This window comes from Alligator mississippiensis, chromosome 14 (genome assembly GCF_030867095.1).
Source record: "Alligator mississippiensis isolate rAllMis1 chromosome 14, rAllMis1, whole genome shotgun sequence".
Lineage (NCBI taxonomy): Eukaryota > Metazoa > Chordata > Crocodylia > Alligatoridae > Alligator > Alligator mississippiensis.
In genome coordinates this window covers 14,958,543-14,975,446 of record NC_081837.1, presented here as the reverse complement: position 1 = coordinate 14,975,446, position 16,904 = coordinate 14,958,543, and the positions used below count along the sequence as shown (strand labels likewise).

Genomic DNA, 16,904 nt, shown 5'->3' with positions numbered 1-16,904 from the left:
TGGGTCAGTTTTGATTGATGCACAAGTTACAGATGTGAAGGAGCTGGAGTAGTTTTCACCTGAGGAAGTAGCACAGGAGCTTAGTTCCTGTATAGTCTCCTTTTAAACCCTGGGATGGGAGTGCTCAATACTTTCCATGGCTGAACCCTAAGTGAGAAGCGGGTTGTATGTGCATTCTGGGTGGTGGGAGTGTTAGACTTGAAACATGAGGAAACAATTTAAAATAAGTCACACTTGAGTCACTACGCCAGCACTAGGAGCTTTTATGACTTTATTGTTGTCATCTTTTCGGTTCTGGAGTACAAAAGCATGCAAAAAATAGCCTCTCTATTAATGGTACATATTTACAATGTAACGGCCACATGCCATTACAATACTGAGTTGCAGATACATCATGCTTGAGTTATATCAGAATACACACAGATTGTTACACCTAACATCAAAGAGCGTCATAGACAAATACCTACAGAGAACCAGCGCATAAATTAGGTACACAGCAGCAAAATTAGGGCACAGAGGATTAGATTTATATTCTGAAAATTATAATTTATGTTTCTTTAGCTTAATTATTCTTTCAGAAAATCTGTCTTAGAAACACTTTATGGCCAAGGAATATTGAACTCGGGACTATGCCTCAGCTTGAAGAAGCTAAGCTCAAGTGACTTTCATTCAGTGACAGGGAAGGTGATGTGTGCATGAAAAGAAAGGGGGAAATCACTACTACTTTTCCTCAGTCCCCTTACAGGTAGCATTCTGAATGAAAATCTGTTGCATCTTTGTACTGTGCTCTGCTTTGATCCCAGAGCAATACTGTGACCGCTCCCCACCTATAAAAGGAGAATCTTTAATAACCCACGATAGGTTATAAAAATATTCACTATGTGCCTTTCAACCTCAAGATGTCTCGCAAGCATCTGAAATGTTGTAAAAACTACTCACTTGCTCATTCGACCCCCACAGTTAAGGAGAATTTTAGCAATCTACCCAAATCCTCATTTTGAATTAGAGCAAAATCCCAGTTCTCTATGGAAGGACAATGTCCCTCTCCTGCTGCCATCACTTGGCATATGATGTTGAGAATTCTTGTCTCAAATCATACCTACATTTTGGAGCAGCAGCAAGTAGCAGGAAATGCTGAGTTACACCTAGCCAGCATGAAGCAGAGATCAAGGGGTTGATTCTTCATGGCCATAGTTCAAGCCTCTCCAACTCTGGACTTGCCCTTGGAATTTACTTCAATTCATGCTGTGAACAGCCCAGAGCAGGGGTGCTCAACCTTCTGGCCCCATGTTTTGGATGAGTAATGCAGGGCAAGTCTATGAGCCAGAACTTGTGGGCACCTGTGGGTGTGATCCAGCATGCCTGCCTGACACCGCACCCTTCATCTGGCTGTGGAGCGACCCTGTGCTCTGGCCCAGCCTCACATACTGGTGCAATCCAGCGTGCAGGGCCCTGTCATCTGGCCCACAGGGCTCCCCACGAGGCCAGAAATTTGGTAGCAGGAGAGCACTAACAGCATTAATTGCTGCGGTTTCCAGAGCTGATTCCAGAGCTGCACCAATTAACACTTGCTGCCCCATTAACTCCACTACTGCCAAATTTCCAGACTCATGGGAGAGCCCTGCGGGCCAGATGCAGCCTGTGGGCTAATGGCTGAGCACCACTGGTCCAGAGGATTTTTAATATTTGGAGTGTTCAGTACTTTCCAGGACCTGGCCTAACTGCATTAAAGAAGCTGCAAGGTTTACTGTATAAGTCTTGAACAGTTCTTCCTAACCCTGACCCCAAAGCACAATTTGCAATCATGCAGCAAAGTCACAGGCACAATGTGCTGCTTGACATAAGAGAGCCAAGATCATGTATTGCATATGTGCATCTGGCTATTTCCTACACAGGATTTTTGCTTTGCTCCAGGCTGCTGGGAGCAGGTAAGTTTTAGGGGGATGGGGATGGAAACAAAGGCAACTAGGGGTTTTTAGAGGTGGGCATTCATTGACAATGGGAATAAAGCTATTATGCTTGATCCTCCTGGATGAATCACAAGAGGAGAAACCACAAATGCTGCCAACAGCTCACATTGCAATGTATCAGAAAAGGCAGAAAAACAAATTTCAGGTCATACCTGTAGATCAGTGGGAGGCAACCTTTTAGGCAGGCATCTCACAAAATTAGCTTCACGCCCTGTGGCACCCTGGACCAAGTAACACTCTGATCCCCTTCCTCTATCCAGCTCCTGCTCTGCTTTCTGCTTCTTGCCCTATCTGCTTCTGTTCTGCCCATTTCCTCCCTGATCTACTGCATGCCATACAGAGAGCTGCCTGTGCCACCATTTGTGCCACAGGTTGGCCACCTCTGTTGCAAATAGTTGAAGCCAATAAGGATTCGGTTGAGCTGCTGGACATCTAACAGCACCATAAACTAGTGGAAGAAATATGAACACCCTCAGTTCTCCAATCTATAGTCAGTATGTAATTTGCTTCCCAACGATAACACATTGAACCAATTTATTAGCACTGTTGGACCCAAAGCCTTTACATTTTATTCCAGTCTGTCTGAGTAAGGTGCAGAGGGATATGTATGCTAATTTTAACAGCAGCCCTTTCATCAAGCACAGTTTTCTGTGAATATTTTTAAAAGCTTTTGTCAAGTAATTCTCCACTGAACCCTATAATTCAATTTAGGCTCACCATTACTTTGAACTGCAAAAAGCTAGGACTAGGATAAATAAAAGACTAGTTCTTTTTATAGTGTTAAATGCTCTTTTACGGCCAGCTCCTGGGATGATCTGAGTGATTAGAAAGTCCAAAATCCATGGATTTATTTGTAATTTTACTGCTACGACATCATGATCCATGGAGCGGGGAGGCTCCTTTCATAGACTCACAGGGCTGGAAGGGTTCTCAAGGGTTATCTAGTCTGACCCCATGCCTGAAAGCAGAAGGTAGTTTTCCTACGCCACCCCAGACAAATGTTTATCCAGTGTCTTCCAGCTTACCCAGCCTCTTCTAGCAAACCTCCAAGGAAGGAGATTCTACAGCTTCCCTGCTTCATAAAATGCAATGCAGCCAGCAAGTCGAAGGGTTTTTTTCTGCTCTTTCTTAACAGCACCTCCCAGGAGGGCCATATGGAATAGAAATAAAATCACTTAAATGCAGATTCATAGGATTCATAGTGGATAGAGTTGTCCATCATGTTCCCTGAATAGACGAATGGTCCTGTTTGTACATGACACTGTGCACCCCAGAAATACTTACAATGTGCATACAAAACTGGAACACAGTGGACACGTCTACATGAAAAGCTACGTCAACACAGTGATGAGCTGCGGCGATGCAGCTCGTCACTATGGTGACGCAGAGTCAGCAGGAAGTAACTGTGATGCCACTGCTACTCTGCAGTAGGAACGAGCAACTGCGCAGTAGGGTTGAAAACAACCTGTGCGCTGCTGGGACTGCACGGTCAGGGGCATGTGTGGATGCACCCAGTATGGATTATAAAAACACTTTCTTTCTATATGTGAGTAGTTAGCACTTTACAGGATTTGGCTCATAAAGAGGCTACATCATCATCCAATTTTGATTTAGTCGTCAATAATTTATTAGCCTATCACTGGAAGCATGCAATGAAGCAGCGTAGTAATTTTAAAACACTTCAACAGGAAAAACATCCATGTTCCTTTCATGTAGCGCTCACATTTTCATTTAAAATAAAACCACGTCACTTAAAATTATACACAAAAGCTCCTGTTACTGTAGCTAGTAGTTCTGCATAAAATACGAGAAATCCAGAGTTTTCGAGACCAAAGTCCAGACTTCAGACTGCAAATTCCCCACAGTCTTTGTGCAATTAAAGGGGTCTGGACACACTATAGTCAAGAAGTGCTCCCTGTCTGAATTGCTTTTAAACCAGCTAACTTAGTGCAGACTATACAACCCACTGGAGAGCCTGAGTAAATTCTCAGGAGTTAGCTTGTGCTAAATTCTGTGCTTGCCACAGCCATGCTATTGCCAGTCCCTGAGCCAACTAGTTTAAAGCTAGTTTGAGCAGGTCTACATGAGCTGCATTCATACCTTTTCTCTTATGGGGTCTATTCTACATGGCAGCAGATCTCTGAATTTAGCCTGTTCTCAAAAACCTAATCCCTGGGAACTCTAAATGTAAAAGAATTTGTCACTCCTATTGTAAAAGGACCTGTTCCTATTTCTTCCTGATAAAATAATTACAACTGAGATTGCAGCTGCCCATCAACAGAGGTAGATTTAATTACAATTTTTCTGCTGTAACATTATGTTCCTTGGAGCAGTGACATTCCTTTCATGAAATGCATTGCAACCAACAGGACAGATTTTTCATGCATAGCAAGGAAAGAAAAATCCTCCCTTTGTCTCATTGCCCTTGTTTACGCAGTTCAAGGGGACCACAGCTACCGTGTTCACTGAGGCTGTCTCCAGGAGGGAGTTTACATCAGAGCTCATGCTTGCTATAAACACCTGCTAGGAAGAAAGCCTTAACAGCTACAGAAAAAAGAAGAGAAGTGAATGAATTATTTTTTTCAAGCTCCTCTTTTAGCACTATTGTCAGAGCCACTTATTAGTGCCTGAAGGTCCTGATCCCCTGAAGTCAATGGCAAAACTGTCTTCAATATGAATGGCATAATCAGAATATTTAAACCGCACCCAATTTGCAAATTAATCAAATGAGCACCCCTTCCCTCTTAATGCAAAGACAAACTACAGCCTCTGGGTTGCCTATTACCTTTGAAAGTCAAAGACTGCCCTGCCACACACCTCATGTGCTCTGATAAACAAGGTAAACCCTCCCGCCCCCCCCCAAAAACAAGGGTTTTGATGAATGAGTTACAAAACTCAAAAGTCAAAGGAAAATACGAACATTGCAGTTAGTCCCTTTCTAAAATTATGCTTCCCATTGTAAATACATAAGCGGGTCTTACAAAGACCCTTGTGGCACCTGATTTTTTTTTTTATCCTAAAGTCTCTCTTCTACAGGTTATTTCATGCATCTCAAGGCACTGAAAAGAACCACAGAAAAATCTATATCTAAAGTCAAAATCACAATTATTGATGCACATGTCTAAGTTTCTCATTTGGACAACAATTACAGGAGCTGGTTATGTGTATCAAATTGGAATGGCTACATTTAGTATACTCATTTCTTCTTTTTGCCATGCTGGAGTCCTTAACAGGCGGGAAAACAACTGGAAAAACTAAATAACAGTTACAAGTGCAATCTTTTAAAATGGGCTCATTTGTTTGGTGTGTTTATAGACCTTTCCTGTCAAAATATAACTATGCCATATTTACCAGCAGATAGACATTAATCTCTATCATGAATACTTGGCCAGAAAAGCACTAGACAGCAGCAGATACGGTATGCATGCACATCTGAGCAAGGCAGTGTTAGGAACATTAAGAATTACTGAGTATACATTCGTACTGCCTAATGTTAATATTAGGTATCTAAAAGTATGGTGAATTTTTAAAGTGAATGTTCATATTGACCCATTCTTGCCCAGATTCACATCTGCGAAATATGGTAGAGCTCTCTGCTATCATTGTACCAGCAGAGTTGTATGGTTGTATCAGAGTCGACAAATTGTACAAAAAGGTTCCCTCTCCAGTTACAAGGCTTAGAGTTATTTATAGTTCTTAAAAAAATAAAGAATCTACCTTGCGTAGATAAAACGCGTGTTATTTTTCCACAAGAGAAATTTCCTTAAAGGCTTCTCAAGTTGGACACATAGCTAAATTAAACTTGAACAAAACTGTAAGAGGTGACAAAAGACTGCATTGCAAAAGTGCATCTATGAAAAGAGGTGTTTTCCCATAAATGTGGACCCAAACACATTTTGATGCCTTTATGCACCCTCCTTTGTAGGTTGCTCTAACTGCAGAAATAGTGTGCTTTTACAGGGTACCTTTGAAAGGGTTTTGAGTGCAAACTATGTAGTGTGCACAAAGACCTGAAAAACTGATCATTCTGCTCCTTGCCACTGCTCTAGGGATCAACCCAATACCAAGTCGAGGTACTTGTCTACATATACCAATATGAAGATATCCTTGTAAAGAAAATTATTTTAATTCATTCTAGATGGATGAAAGCGTTAATCCATTATATGTTAATCCTTTAATCTGTTCCTGTCCCATAATAGAATATTGCTCTAAGCTACACTGACAGCCATACGACCTAACAATAAGTCTCACTCAGATAAGGTGATACAAAAGTGGAACATTATTTTATTATTTTATTTTGTGTGTGCAGATTTTAAGATTGCTGTCTGTGATGGAATTGGATAATTTCTTTATATTTAAAGAAAAAGAAATCTTAGGCTGGGAGATTATCTGATGAAACAAGGTACAACAAAGTCTCTGTTGCAAAATGCATTCCTATCTGGATCCGTAGAAATAGATTTGTTTTTCAAAGAAATGATGAAAATTTTCCTACAGTAATTTTGGGAGAATGAAAAAAGCTAAAATAAAAGCAATAACAATGCACTACAGGTAGAGGAATACTATATTAAGACTACTTGTGTCCTTATATTAAGTTTTTTTGAGTAAGTGATACTGAAATTTTCAAAGGACACTAGAGAGACAGAGAAACACCCAAACCTCATTGAAAACTTGAATGTCCAAGTAATTTGAAAATCTCATGACATTTCACAACAGACAGTTATTGGCCCACAGATAACGCATTTTTAGACCTAATATAAAGATTAACCCTCCAAAGAGTTTGCACAATTGAGGCTGAATTGGTATTAGAAATTTATTAGTGTAAACAGATGTCATGTTCTATATTCAAAGCTTCACCGTGATAAAATCAGATAAAAAAAAAATAATTTCAGTGCCCACTCAGGGTTTTGCAAGTTTAACAAAATGGTTTAAAAACTGCACCTTAGTTGAAACCAATCCAAGTTTGATTATGATTATAGACATGGTTAGAAACTAATTAAGCTCATGAAGAGTACCTTTGTTAAGAAATATTAGCCCATAATACTATCTCTGCCAGACTTCTTGCCTGATCTGGAGAATAGGGAATATAATTAAATAGTTTTTCATCAGCACAGTCCACGTTTTAAAATGCATCACATTACAAAAAAAATCCCAACATGAGGCTGGTTCACCAGCCTTTCTCTTTCCAGAGTATAACAACAACTCAATGATATAATAAACACAGCTTTCACAACTTCAAGTGGGAGGAACGCTCTATAAACATTGAGTAAGTCTCACAACCCACTCTAAGGTGGGAAGGAGTTTTATCCCCCTTTTCTAGATGCTAGAGTTGAGGCAGAGAGAGGTTAAGTGACCTTCTCAAGTTCAGGCTGAGTTGTTGTACCCTAACCATAAGGCTTCCCTAGGCATACCGACTACTGGGCCACCCCTGCCTACCTCTTGCTGCACTGCTTCAGGTGCTGCTCTATGATAAAAAACAAGCACAGTTCCTCAAACTGACCAAACGGTGGTAGCAGAGGTGTCTACTGACTTTTGTAGCAATAAAAGAGAGGGCAGTGGTGAAAAGAAGGGAATAAAATTCCCTGGTCCACCTTATTCAACTCTGAATGATCCTAATTGTTCCTTTTAACCTTAAAATCTGTAAAAAGTTGAGAAGAGACGAGGAGAAGGAATGTGAATATGGAAAATTAAAGCGCTTTCCCTGGCCCTTTAAAAAGGGCCAGAGAAAACTGCTGCCTCCTCTCTATAAGCCTTAAATCTACCTTTTCTCCCTGTAAAAATATATATATTTCAGCTTTCTTCCTCACTGAAAAACCCAATCACTCACTTGCTTTTAGTTATTTAAAACCTGCAATACTGTTCTCCCTTTTGGCTTTGTTTGCACTTTTTGTTGCCATTGCTAAACTGCAGAGATGCATGTTCACCCTTGTACTCTATGCCAGACTCTGGGCTCAGCTCCCCAGTGTCAATTTGAGTTAGCGCCACAGAAGTCAGTGAATTACTGAAGCTCTCTGTGTTTTATTGGGCAGCAGCAGCAATAAATCACCATGAATAGTGGTAGTTTCAGCCGCTGCTGCTGCTCCCTTGGAATTCTGATTAAGCTCAAGTCTCTGAGCAACTAATTTGAAATACTGAAGTTTCGGTAAGACACCTTTGCATGCTTTAAGCCCATGTTGGGGGCGTCACAGCAGTGAGCCACAACTGAAGGTCCCTGAAGACCCTGGCAGACAAGGTTCCTTGGGTGAATTTGATATCTTTTATTAGACCAACCCAAATGGTTGGAGAATAGTTAACTATTCTCCAACCATTTGGGTTGGTCTAATAAAAGATATCAAATTCATCCAAGGAACCTTGTCTGCCTATGTCCTTAGACCAACATGGCTACAACCCAAACCCCGGAAGACCCTGAGCAGACAATCAGGATTCTCCTAGCACTTCTGGGAGACTGCACACTGCAACGAGAGCTTTACCTCACTTGCACTATAGAGATAGGTGTACTCCCCACCACTCCCTTCTTGTGCACTCACGTATACAATCTAGCTTTCCTACTCCCAACTCAGCAAAACACTTAAGCCTGCATGCTTAAATCCTATGGATGCCACTGGGACTTAAGCACGCTCATAATTGCTTTGCTGCATAAAAATGAATTTGAGCACATTTAAAATTTAAGCACACACTTGCATGTTTAAATGAATCAGAGCCTCCTTGTCCAGGACTATATACACAAATACAGTATCAGTTTCATATTTTGATACAATAAATGCCATGTGAAGGGGAGGGGCAATAACATTTAAGAACAAGATATAATCTTTGTTTTACTCAGTGTTATAAATTCTCTTGATAACGTAAATTAAATTATATTACATAAAGAAATCAAGTGTATTTGTCACTGTCGCTAATCCTTGTACATGAATCCTCACAAAAGATAAATGAAATGGAGATTGTATGTAATAGCTCCTCTGGGTTTAGTTTTCAACAAATGAAATAATCAAAAAGAATTAATTTTGGAACCAAATTTAATCATATTCTTTACTTAAGTGCTAGAAAATAAGGGTCTGATCCTCCTAGCTTTGGCTCCAGCCCTACGAAGTTTAGGAGGAAAAAATCTACCTGTGGTTCAAATGAGATAGGAAATCACCACAAAAGAAAGATGCCAAAGGTGTCTGAATCTAAGGATGAAGTTTCCAAGTCAAACTCTTCATGGCTAAAATAGCAGCATCAACAAGTACATAAAAATTAAAGCGTTAAAATGTCAAAAAAAGTTCTAACATGTTTTCCAGAAGTCTCTTGGGAGATATGTAAGTACTGTCTGCTAGCGTACTCTCTTCTAGGAAGATTTCCCCAGTCTCAAGCCATTCACCAGTGAATAATAGGGAAAATATACAAGGTATGATTAAATCCACATACTGTGAATCTCTTAAAGGGACTGGGAGGTGAATTAGGAGAGAGAATCAGGTAGCCATAAATGACACAAAACCCATAGCTTGGAGTTTGCTTTCAAGTCTGCAGATACAATGCCTGTCCACACAAGACATGCCCCAGCACTACAGAATCAAATCACAGCCCTTTGGGAACACCACGTTCCATAAGCAAATGCTAAGTGCCCTAAGCCATCATGCAGAGGCATTACAGAGCCTCTAAAATTTCAGGGACCTTTTCAAAGGTGGGGTATATTGCACATTTCCCCTGCCTTATCAAACTGATTCTAATGCTGCTCTACACATGAACATGATCTATATCATGCAAAAATAAATGTAAAAAGATGAAAAGCACATACAGCTTCCAAGTTAATCTCCTAATGGAAGATCTCATCCTATTTCAACTGAAGTCAATAGGAATTTTGCCGCTGACTTCAATGGGAAGAGGAAATTTCAGTCCTTAACTGTGTATGAAACAAAGTCAATATAGGATTGGAGACTTGGGGCGCCTATACACATGCAGGGAGGCTGCTCTGACACACTAATTACAGTGTGTTGGAGCAGACTCAATTGAGTCTGCTGGTGAGTGGTAATTACTGTGCTCCAGCAGACTCCAGTGTCACGTGTATCTGCATCCTCGCGCTGAAAAATGGCAGCGGGGCGTTTTAAAGCTGGTTTGCTGAGCTTTAGTTCAAAGCGCCCCGCTGCTATTTTTCAGTGTGGGAACGCTGATGCATGTGACGCTCCAGGCGCTTTTAATTAGCATGGTTCTTGGAGTTATGCTAATTAAAGTGTCCCCACCACCTCCTGGAGCACGTCTATAAATGCCCTTGGTTACTACCAGTCTTTTGGTCAGATACTTTGAGTACACAATGCAAAAGTATATCTTAATGGTAAGTGCCCTAATCAGATACAATTTGGTTCCTTGAATTATAAATAAAAACACATTCATTGGTCAAGATACCAGACTATGAAGACTGCACAATATATGTTGAAGCACAAATGGTGAATGAGGCACATGTTGAATATATACACAGAAACCAGCCAGTCGTACAAGACAGGATTCCAAGAGTGAGCAGTTTCCAAAGAACTCACGTTGTTTGTTCTTGCTGCTTGTCTCCTCCTTTCAACTTCCGTTTTTGTTTTGCAGGTCACAAACTTCGGTTCATGACAGCAGTACATGTGCAACACAATAATGCAATGGTTACAACAGCAGTGGCAGGTGAATGACCAGCCCAGGACATGCACATGGCTTCAGGAAGTGGCTTCATCTTCACAGACATCTGGTAATTCAGGGTCCTTCACTGCTTCTTTGCTCCCCTGCTTTCTATATGAATGAATTAAAAAAAAATAAACAGAGTATAGGCAATTTTTCCAAGATAAAAATAAAAATCGGTGACGTTTTCTCTGAAAGGCAATGCAAACCAATAACATCAATAACTATGCAAGACGTAACAGAAAACCAAAGCTGTGATTCATTAAAAAGGATGCCATACAAGTAATTAAAGGTGAATGCATCAGCATCAGTTCATTGACTGATCTTAAGTATTCTAAGCCTTTGTACGATGACAATATAGCTCACTCCTTTGCCAGAATGCCCTTGGGTCCTCCTTCTATATCACTAGGACACGATATTTAGTTGTCCAAAACAGAATTAGAGAGACGCAGCAAGACTTAGGAGCTTACTTGGTTTAAGTCTAATTTTTTCACCCTGTTTTATGGCTTGACTCGCTTTGTTTTCTCAAGTGCAATTGCAAACGGAAGCTACCCTCCCCCTCAAGGCCAATGAAAATCTCATCAGTGTTGCAATGGGCACTGTAATTTCACTTGCAACAGGGACCAGCATCTCGCAACTGGTTTCCCATCCTAACTGCGTGATGTTACAATAGAGTACAAACAATAGCACCAATGCTAAGCAACAGCTGTGATAGAAAAAATAGTATATATGCTGCTCAAGATTTTTAAAAAACATCTGTAGGCATTGTAGCCCCCAGAGAAGCAGTCTCAGGCACTGTTAAGTAGCTAGGGCAGGCACAGAGCACTAGACTGTGGGCACGTCTACACATCACCCTACAGTGACATAGAGATGTGCTACATCGCCGTATGGCACACTACAGCAATGTAGCAATCACGTGGGTCTACATGCGATTGGCAGCTATGTCTCTGTAGCGGTGCACTCCATTTTAGTGCAATGTAGCGGCAAAATCTAAACATGCTCTAAAGCATAGCAATGTCGCCATACGGCAACGTGTAGACGTGCCCTGTAAGAAGGAACGCTTCTACCACCTCACACAGGGGCCAGGTGATGCGGTGTGGTGTGCCACTCTTAATGGGATCTTGTGGCACCCTAGGGTCCTGCAGCACCCCAGGTGAGAATCACTGGTCTCAAAATTTTAGACTCTAAGTCAACAACCTCCCCCCACAAAAAAACCCAACCAACCAACCAAAAAACGGGAAACGGGGCTGGACTTAAGAGTACAGTGAATTGGGGCAACTGACCACTCTGGTCCCCGCGCTTCGGCAGAGGTGCTGCCTAGCACCTGCCCCACAGCACAGCCTGGCCCAGAGCTCCTGTGAGGCTGCCGGGCACTGGGCACCATGGCTCAGCTGGGCTCGGGCCCCCCTGCTGCAAGGGCATCCCCCACCCAGCGTGGCCCTCACCTTGGCTGCCCTGCACTGCAGGTGGCCCCCTGGGGTGGGCTGTACCAGCAGCAGCATCCTCAGCACCAGCACCAGGGCTGCCACCTCCATCCTGCTCTGCAGCCCATGCTGCCCAGCTCTCCCAGCCCTGGCCCCAGCCCCACAGCCAGTGAGCGCTGAGCTGAGTGCTGCAGCCCTGCCCCTGCCCTCCCAGTGGCCCCGCACAGGCTGATTTGCCCTGGGCCCCACACCCCCTTAGGGACAGTCCTGTGGGCAAATTAGAATCAAACCTTCTAGTTTGAAGTTGCGAGAAAAGCCGGCTGAGGCATTTTTTTCAAATAGGGAAATAAAAAGAAAACTGGTTGCCATGAAACACATTCCTTTCCTCCAGTGTGCCATCATACCCTGGTGATAAACCTGACCTTGAATATAGGCAATCAATCATTTCCCAGTGTATTCTCAGGCCTGGCTCTGAGATGCTTAGTAATAGATCAGTCTTGGGTGGCTGATACGAGTTCATCCAGGTATTGTCATGACCCTCTTTAAATGCTTTATTGCCTTGAACAGGAAAGGAGGTTCCATTATCAGATACAATATGAGCACGTCTGCACGGCTGGATGGCAAGAACATAATTCAACAACAGATACAGTCTTACTACTTACAGAGAGCCTTCTATCATTTTCTACTGTCTGCTACTGCCTGCAATTTGATGCATCAGATTAAACATCTCCCTTAATTCTCAGTAGATGATACCTGTCTGTATACTTTGTTTCAGTATTAAAGGAAACATAATCTCCAGGACAGGAAATGAACTCAATGCAGCATAAACTGACATGACATTGATACAGTTCTGAATCTCAACTAAGAATCAGTTTGTGCAGAGAGTTGGCGTTACCTAGGTGTTAGTATTCTGCCGTCTGCACTGGCATATAGGACAGCTGGGTTCATGCTCTGATGTCTAAAATTAAATGGAAAAGCTGTCCTTAAGATACTTACTATAACTTGGGTTATTTTTTCCATTAGCAGACTGATAAGCCCTGGCTATAATGGTTATCCAAGAAGCTACACTGTTCAGATCTTTGCTAGTAATAGTATTAATAATCATAAGGAAGTAGGGCTGGAAGGAACCTCACAAGGTCAACTAGTCCAGCCCCCTGCTCAAGCTAGAACTGTCCCTGACTAAACCATCCTAGCCCAACCGTCTCTCTTGCAGTAAGCTCCAAGGATGGAGATACCCCAGTTCTTCCAGGTAGCCTGTTCCAATGCCAGACCACCCGCATAGTCAGAAAATTCTGTCTATTCTCCAACATAAATTTCCTCTGCTGTAGCTCGAGGCCATTGCTCCTAGATGTGCCCCCTATGGTCAGAAAGAAAAGCTCATCTCCATCCTCTCTATGGTTACTCATCAGGTATTTGAAGGCTGTTATCAAATCCCCGCTCCTTCCTCACTTGATGTCATCACATAGATAAATGTCCCATTAACCTCCTTGGACCTGCGCACAAATATCTGAAGTACAAATGACTGCATCTTACATCGGAAGTTTCTCTTGTTCATTCTCTCAAAAAATGTATCACGTTGAAACCCAAATGCTAGTGAAAGTGCCATACCAATTCTTACTCCATGTGTGTTCCTTTCCAGTACTTTTGAAGAATCTTTCAAATGTCTTCTTGTGGAGAGAAGTGAATTAAGCTGGCGTCATTCATTGAATCTTACAATGATAAATGAGCACTTAGGCAAACAACTGTCTCCCTAATAATGGAACTGTTCACAACAGAAGTTACAGACTCAGAATTTATTCCCAAGCGTTTATCTGCAACCAGATCCCTCAAATTCCTAGCAGAGTAACTACACTGTTAGCTAGCTGAGCATAGTGGGGTTTCACCTTGAGGCTGTTTTTTAAGTGGCCTTCAACAGTTCACATTACCTACAGTATTTAATTGTTTTCAAATTGCACAGCATGTTCTGCGGGAAGATCCGTGCCATTTGTTACACAATTTAAAAAGGCCTGGCTGCCATGAGGTGGCAAAGGCACAGGTGCCATTTGCTCCAGGCTGGGCTATTGTTTCCAGACCACAGGCTTTGTCCACACTGGCAATGTACTCCAGTTCAATTATTCTCTGGCCAGTCAATGCTGTAGTTATAGGAGTGCAAACACAATCTATTAACAAGAAACCCTCTCTTTGCACCAACAGAGCTTACTCCTTGCTTGAAACTCGAGAAATACCAGTACTACAAAATGGCCAGCGACAGGCGCCTTAAACAGACACTGAAATGCTTTCTCTGTAATACGTGAGAGGCAGGGTGATGTCTTTTATTGGACCAGCTATGCAGCTGAGATAAAGTTAGACAAGCTTTCGAATGAAAGACATTCTTCAGCAGGCCTCTGATCACAGGAAGCCAGGCACACACAGGGATAAGAGTCACCCGTAACACCGGTGTCCCAGAAACTTGAAGAGCACAGGTATTAGCAGAACTGCTTGCAGCATATTTGATTCCAGCCAACTCCCTTTACCTTTCATAAACTTTTACTACTGAGTAATGGTGCACAGCTGCCAGCCTGCAGGCTGAACCTGGCCTGTGGGGCTCCCCATAGATCTGGAAATGTGGTAGGGGGGCTGTGGCATAATTCATGGCTGCAGCTTTCAGAACCCCATACTGGATCTGGCCCTCAAACTGACCTTGCCTACAGGATCTGGTCCATGGCCTGGGCTCCATGTCACTCACCTGGCCCCTGGGGTCAGCAGGCTGAGCATCACTGCTATTGAAGAAGGGCCTAAGTTGCAAAATTTAGATTCACAAATTTTGTGGGTGTTAGACCCCGTCTCTCTCACATTCAACACATTTCCTTCGGCCCTCCCTCCTCCCCAAGAGCAGAAATAGAGAGAAAAACAAACAAGAAAAAAATAGTGGCTTAGAGAACGAACATTAGTGTCACACACAAGAAATTACTGTAACACAATTGCTTCTATAGGAAGGAAGGACAGAATTTTATGGTCTTAACAACACACAAATCATGAAGACTGAGGAAGGGACGTACGTTCTACTGCACCCATGGGAAACACAAATACCAAGTTACCTTAAAGACGGATGTAAATATACAGATGAGTTTAAGAGGAACCTGCCCCTGAGAACAAACAATGAGACAAAGGAAGAAAACAGTAATGAAGATGCCAGCAGAAGGCAAACGAGCTTTTATTTCTGTGTTTTATGAAGCCCAGTACATGATATGAAATGGAGCGTGGGGTTAGTCAGCAGTGTTTGCTAATAGTCTACAGAACAAATGAAAAAACACAAGGGAAATAACTGTTTGATGCTGTCACATGAAACCCCTACTAAAACCCACAAAAGTTCAAGAGATTTAGCACCGTATGGGATGTGAGACTCCATCCACAGCACGAGGACATCCCTTCAACAGGTAATGTTTTTAATTACTAAGAGCACAAATTGTTGAGTGCTCTTGCAGAGCTAGGCACACTGAGCAGCTGATGGAAACTTTTGTACATGATGCTCTTTGAGTAACATAATGTGAAATCTTCCTACCAAGTGTGGTTTCCCATGATGAAATCTCCTGCCAAAGTTATTCTGTAGGCCATTTGACAGACTATATCACAACACTTACCTGTCACAATATAAGCTGTAGCTTTCAAGAACACACTCTCTTGTTTTGTAACAAAGAGTATATTTGCGGGGTATTCCCTTGGCAGTGATTTCCTATGCTAACAGTGCATAAGTATTAGTTAGTCAAACATGTGTGTGCATACACAGAGGTGCAAAGAGCCATACCAATGCTATAGGACTGGCCTGAACACATACAGTTTGAGAAATTAAGACATAACCTTTAACCCTAAACCATTTCCTTCTCATAATCAAATACAGATTGTAATTGCCAGTAGGTTGCATTTTAAAACTTTGATAAAAAATGATGCTAAATCAACATAATTTTTTCTCAACCCAAAACAGATGCAGCCAAGCAGTGAGTGCCTCACCAACACCCACTGAACAACATGCCTTAGCCGTGATTCAGAGAGCGCTGTTCCTGGGCTGAGAGCTGGGTCACTCAGTCCTTGGCTTGTCTCAGCTGGGATGTCAGCCAATGTGCCAGCTGCGTTCTTTAAGACACAGACTTGTTAACAAGAGGCCCACGACCGGATAGTCTACCACACAGCCACCAAATGGGAACAACGGTCACTGCTGCAGTTGCTGGACCTTACTGACTTGCACCTGAAAAGCTGCTCTGTTTTATGAGTTTGTAGCCATTTGCTAAATCTTACTGATCAATCACTTTGCCTCTTATTACCCTGCCAGGGCTACAGCGTCAGGGACCTGGGTCCACAGCCTCCTGCCCCCTCCAGCAGCACCCAAGCCCTGGCTGCCACCCGTGGGAGACAGCAGCTGCTGCAGATGGAATGGATCTCAGCTCCCCCTTCCCCATGGGTGGCATGGCTGGAGCAGAGCTCCTTAAAATGAGAAAGATCTGCATTTTTCCATGGTGAATGGAAAACCCAGATCCCTACTGATCTCAGTGGGAGCAAGATCAAGCCCTGTAAATAACAAATAAGAATGACAACAGGTACAGTGGAGCTGAAAAACATATTTCATTCCTACAGCAGCTATTAAAGTAAAAGTAAACTGGTTCTGTCAAAGTATTTCAAGTAATTTGGCATACAGTACTAGGAATGAATTAAAGTAATAAATGCGGCAAAATTGTGGCCGAATCAATAATGGAAATCTGGAATGGGGTGGCGTGGGGGGAATAATGGATTATCAGAACAACAATTATCATACATACTATGGAAATACACTATGAAGGCTGAACAGGTGGGATTCTAAAAAAATCTGTGACTGGGAAATTTTAAAACAAAAGACCCAATTCCTCTC

The 16,904-nt window shown here is 42.3% G+C and overlaps 1 protein-coding gene across 1 annotated transcript in view; it reads right to left on the bottom strand.

Annotated features, from left to right (window-relative positions):
* Window positions 1–251: 251 nt before the first annotated feature.
* The window catches only part of CAMKK1 (calcium/calmodulin dependent protein kinase kinase 1), a 225,843-nt gene continuing 209,190 nt past the window's right edge, over window positions 252–16,904 (bottom strand). The window contains exon 16 of the mRNA XM_059717711.1: window positions 252–10,712. Coding sequence (XP_059573694.1) covers window positions 10,640–10,712 — 73 coding nt within the window. The 3' untranslated portion in view covers window positions 252–10,639. The remainder of the gene's footprint in view (window positions 10,713–16,904) is intronic.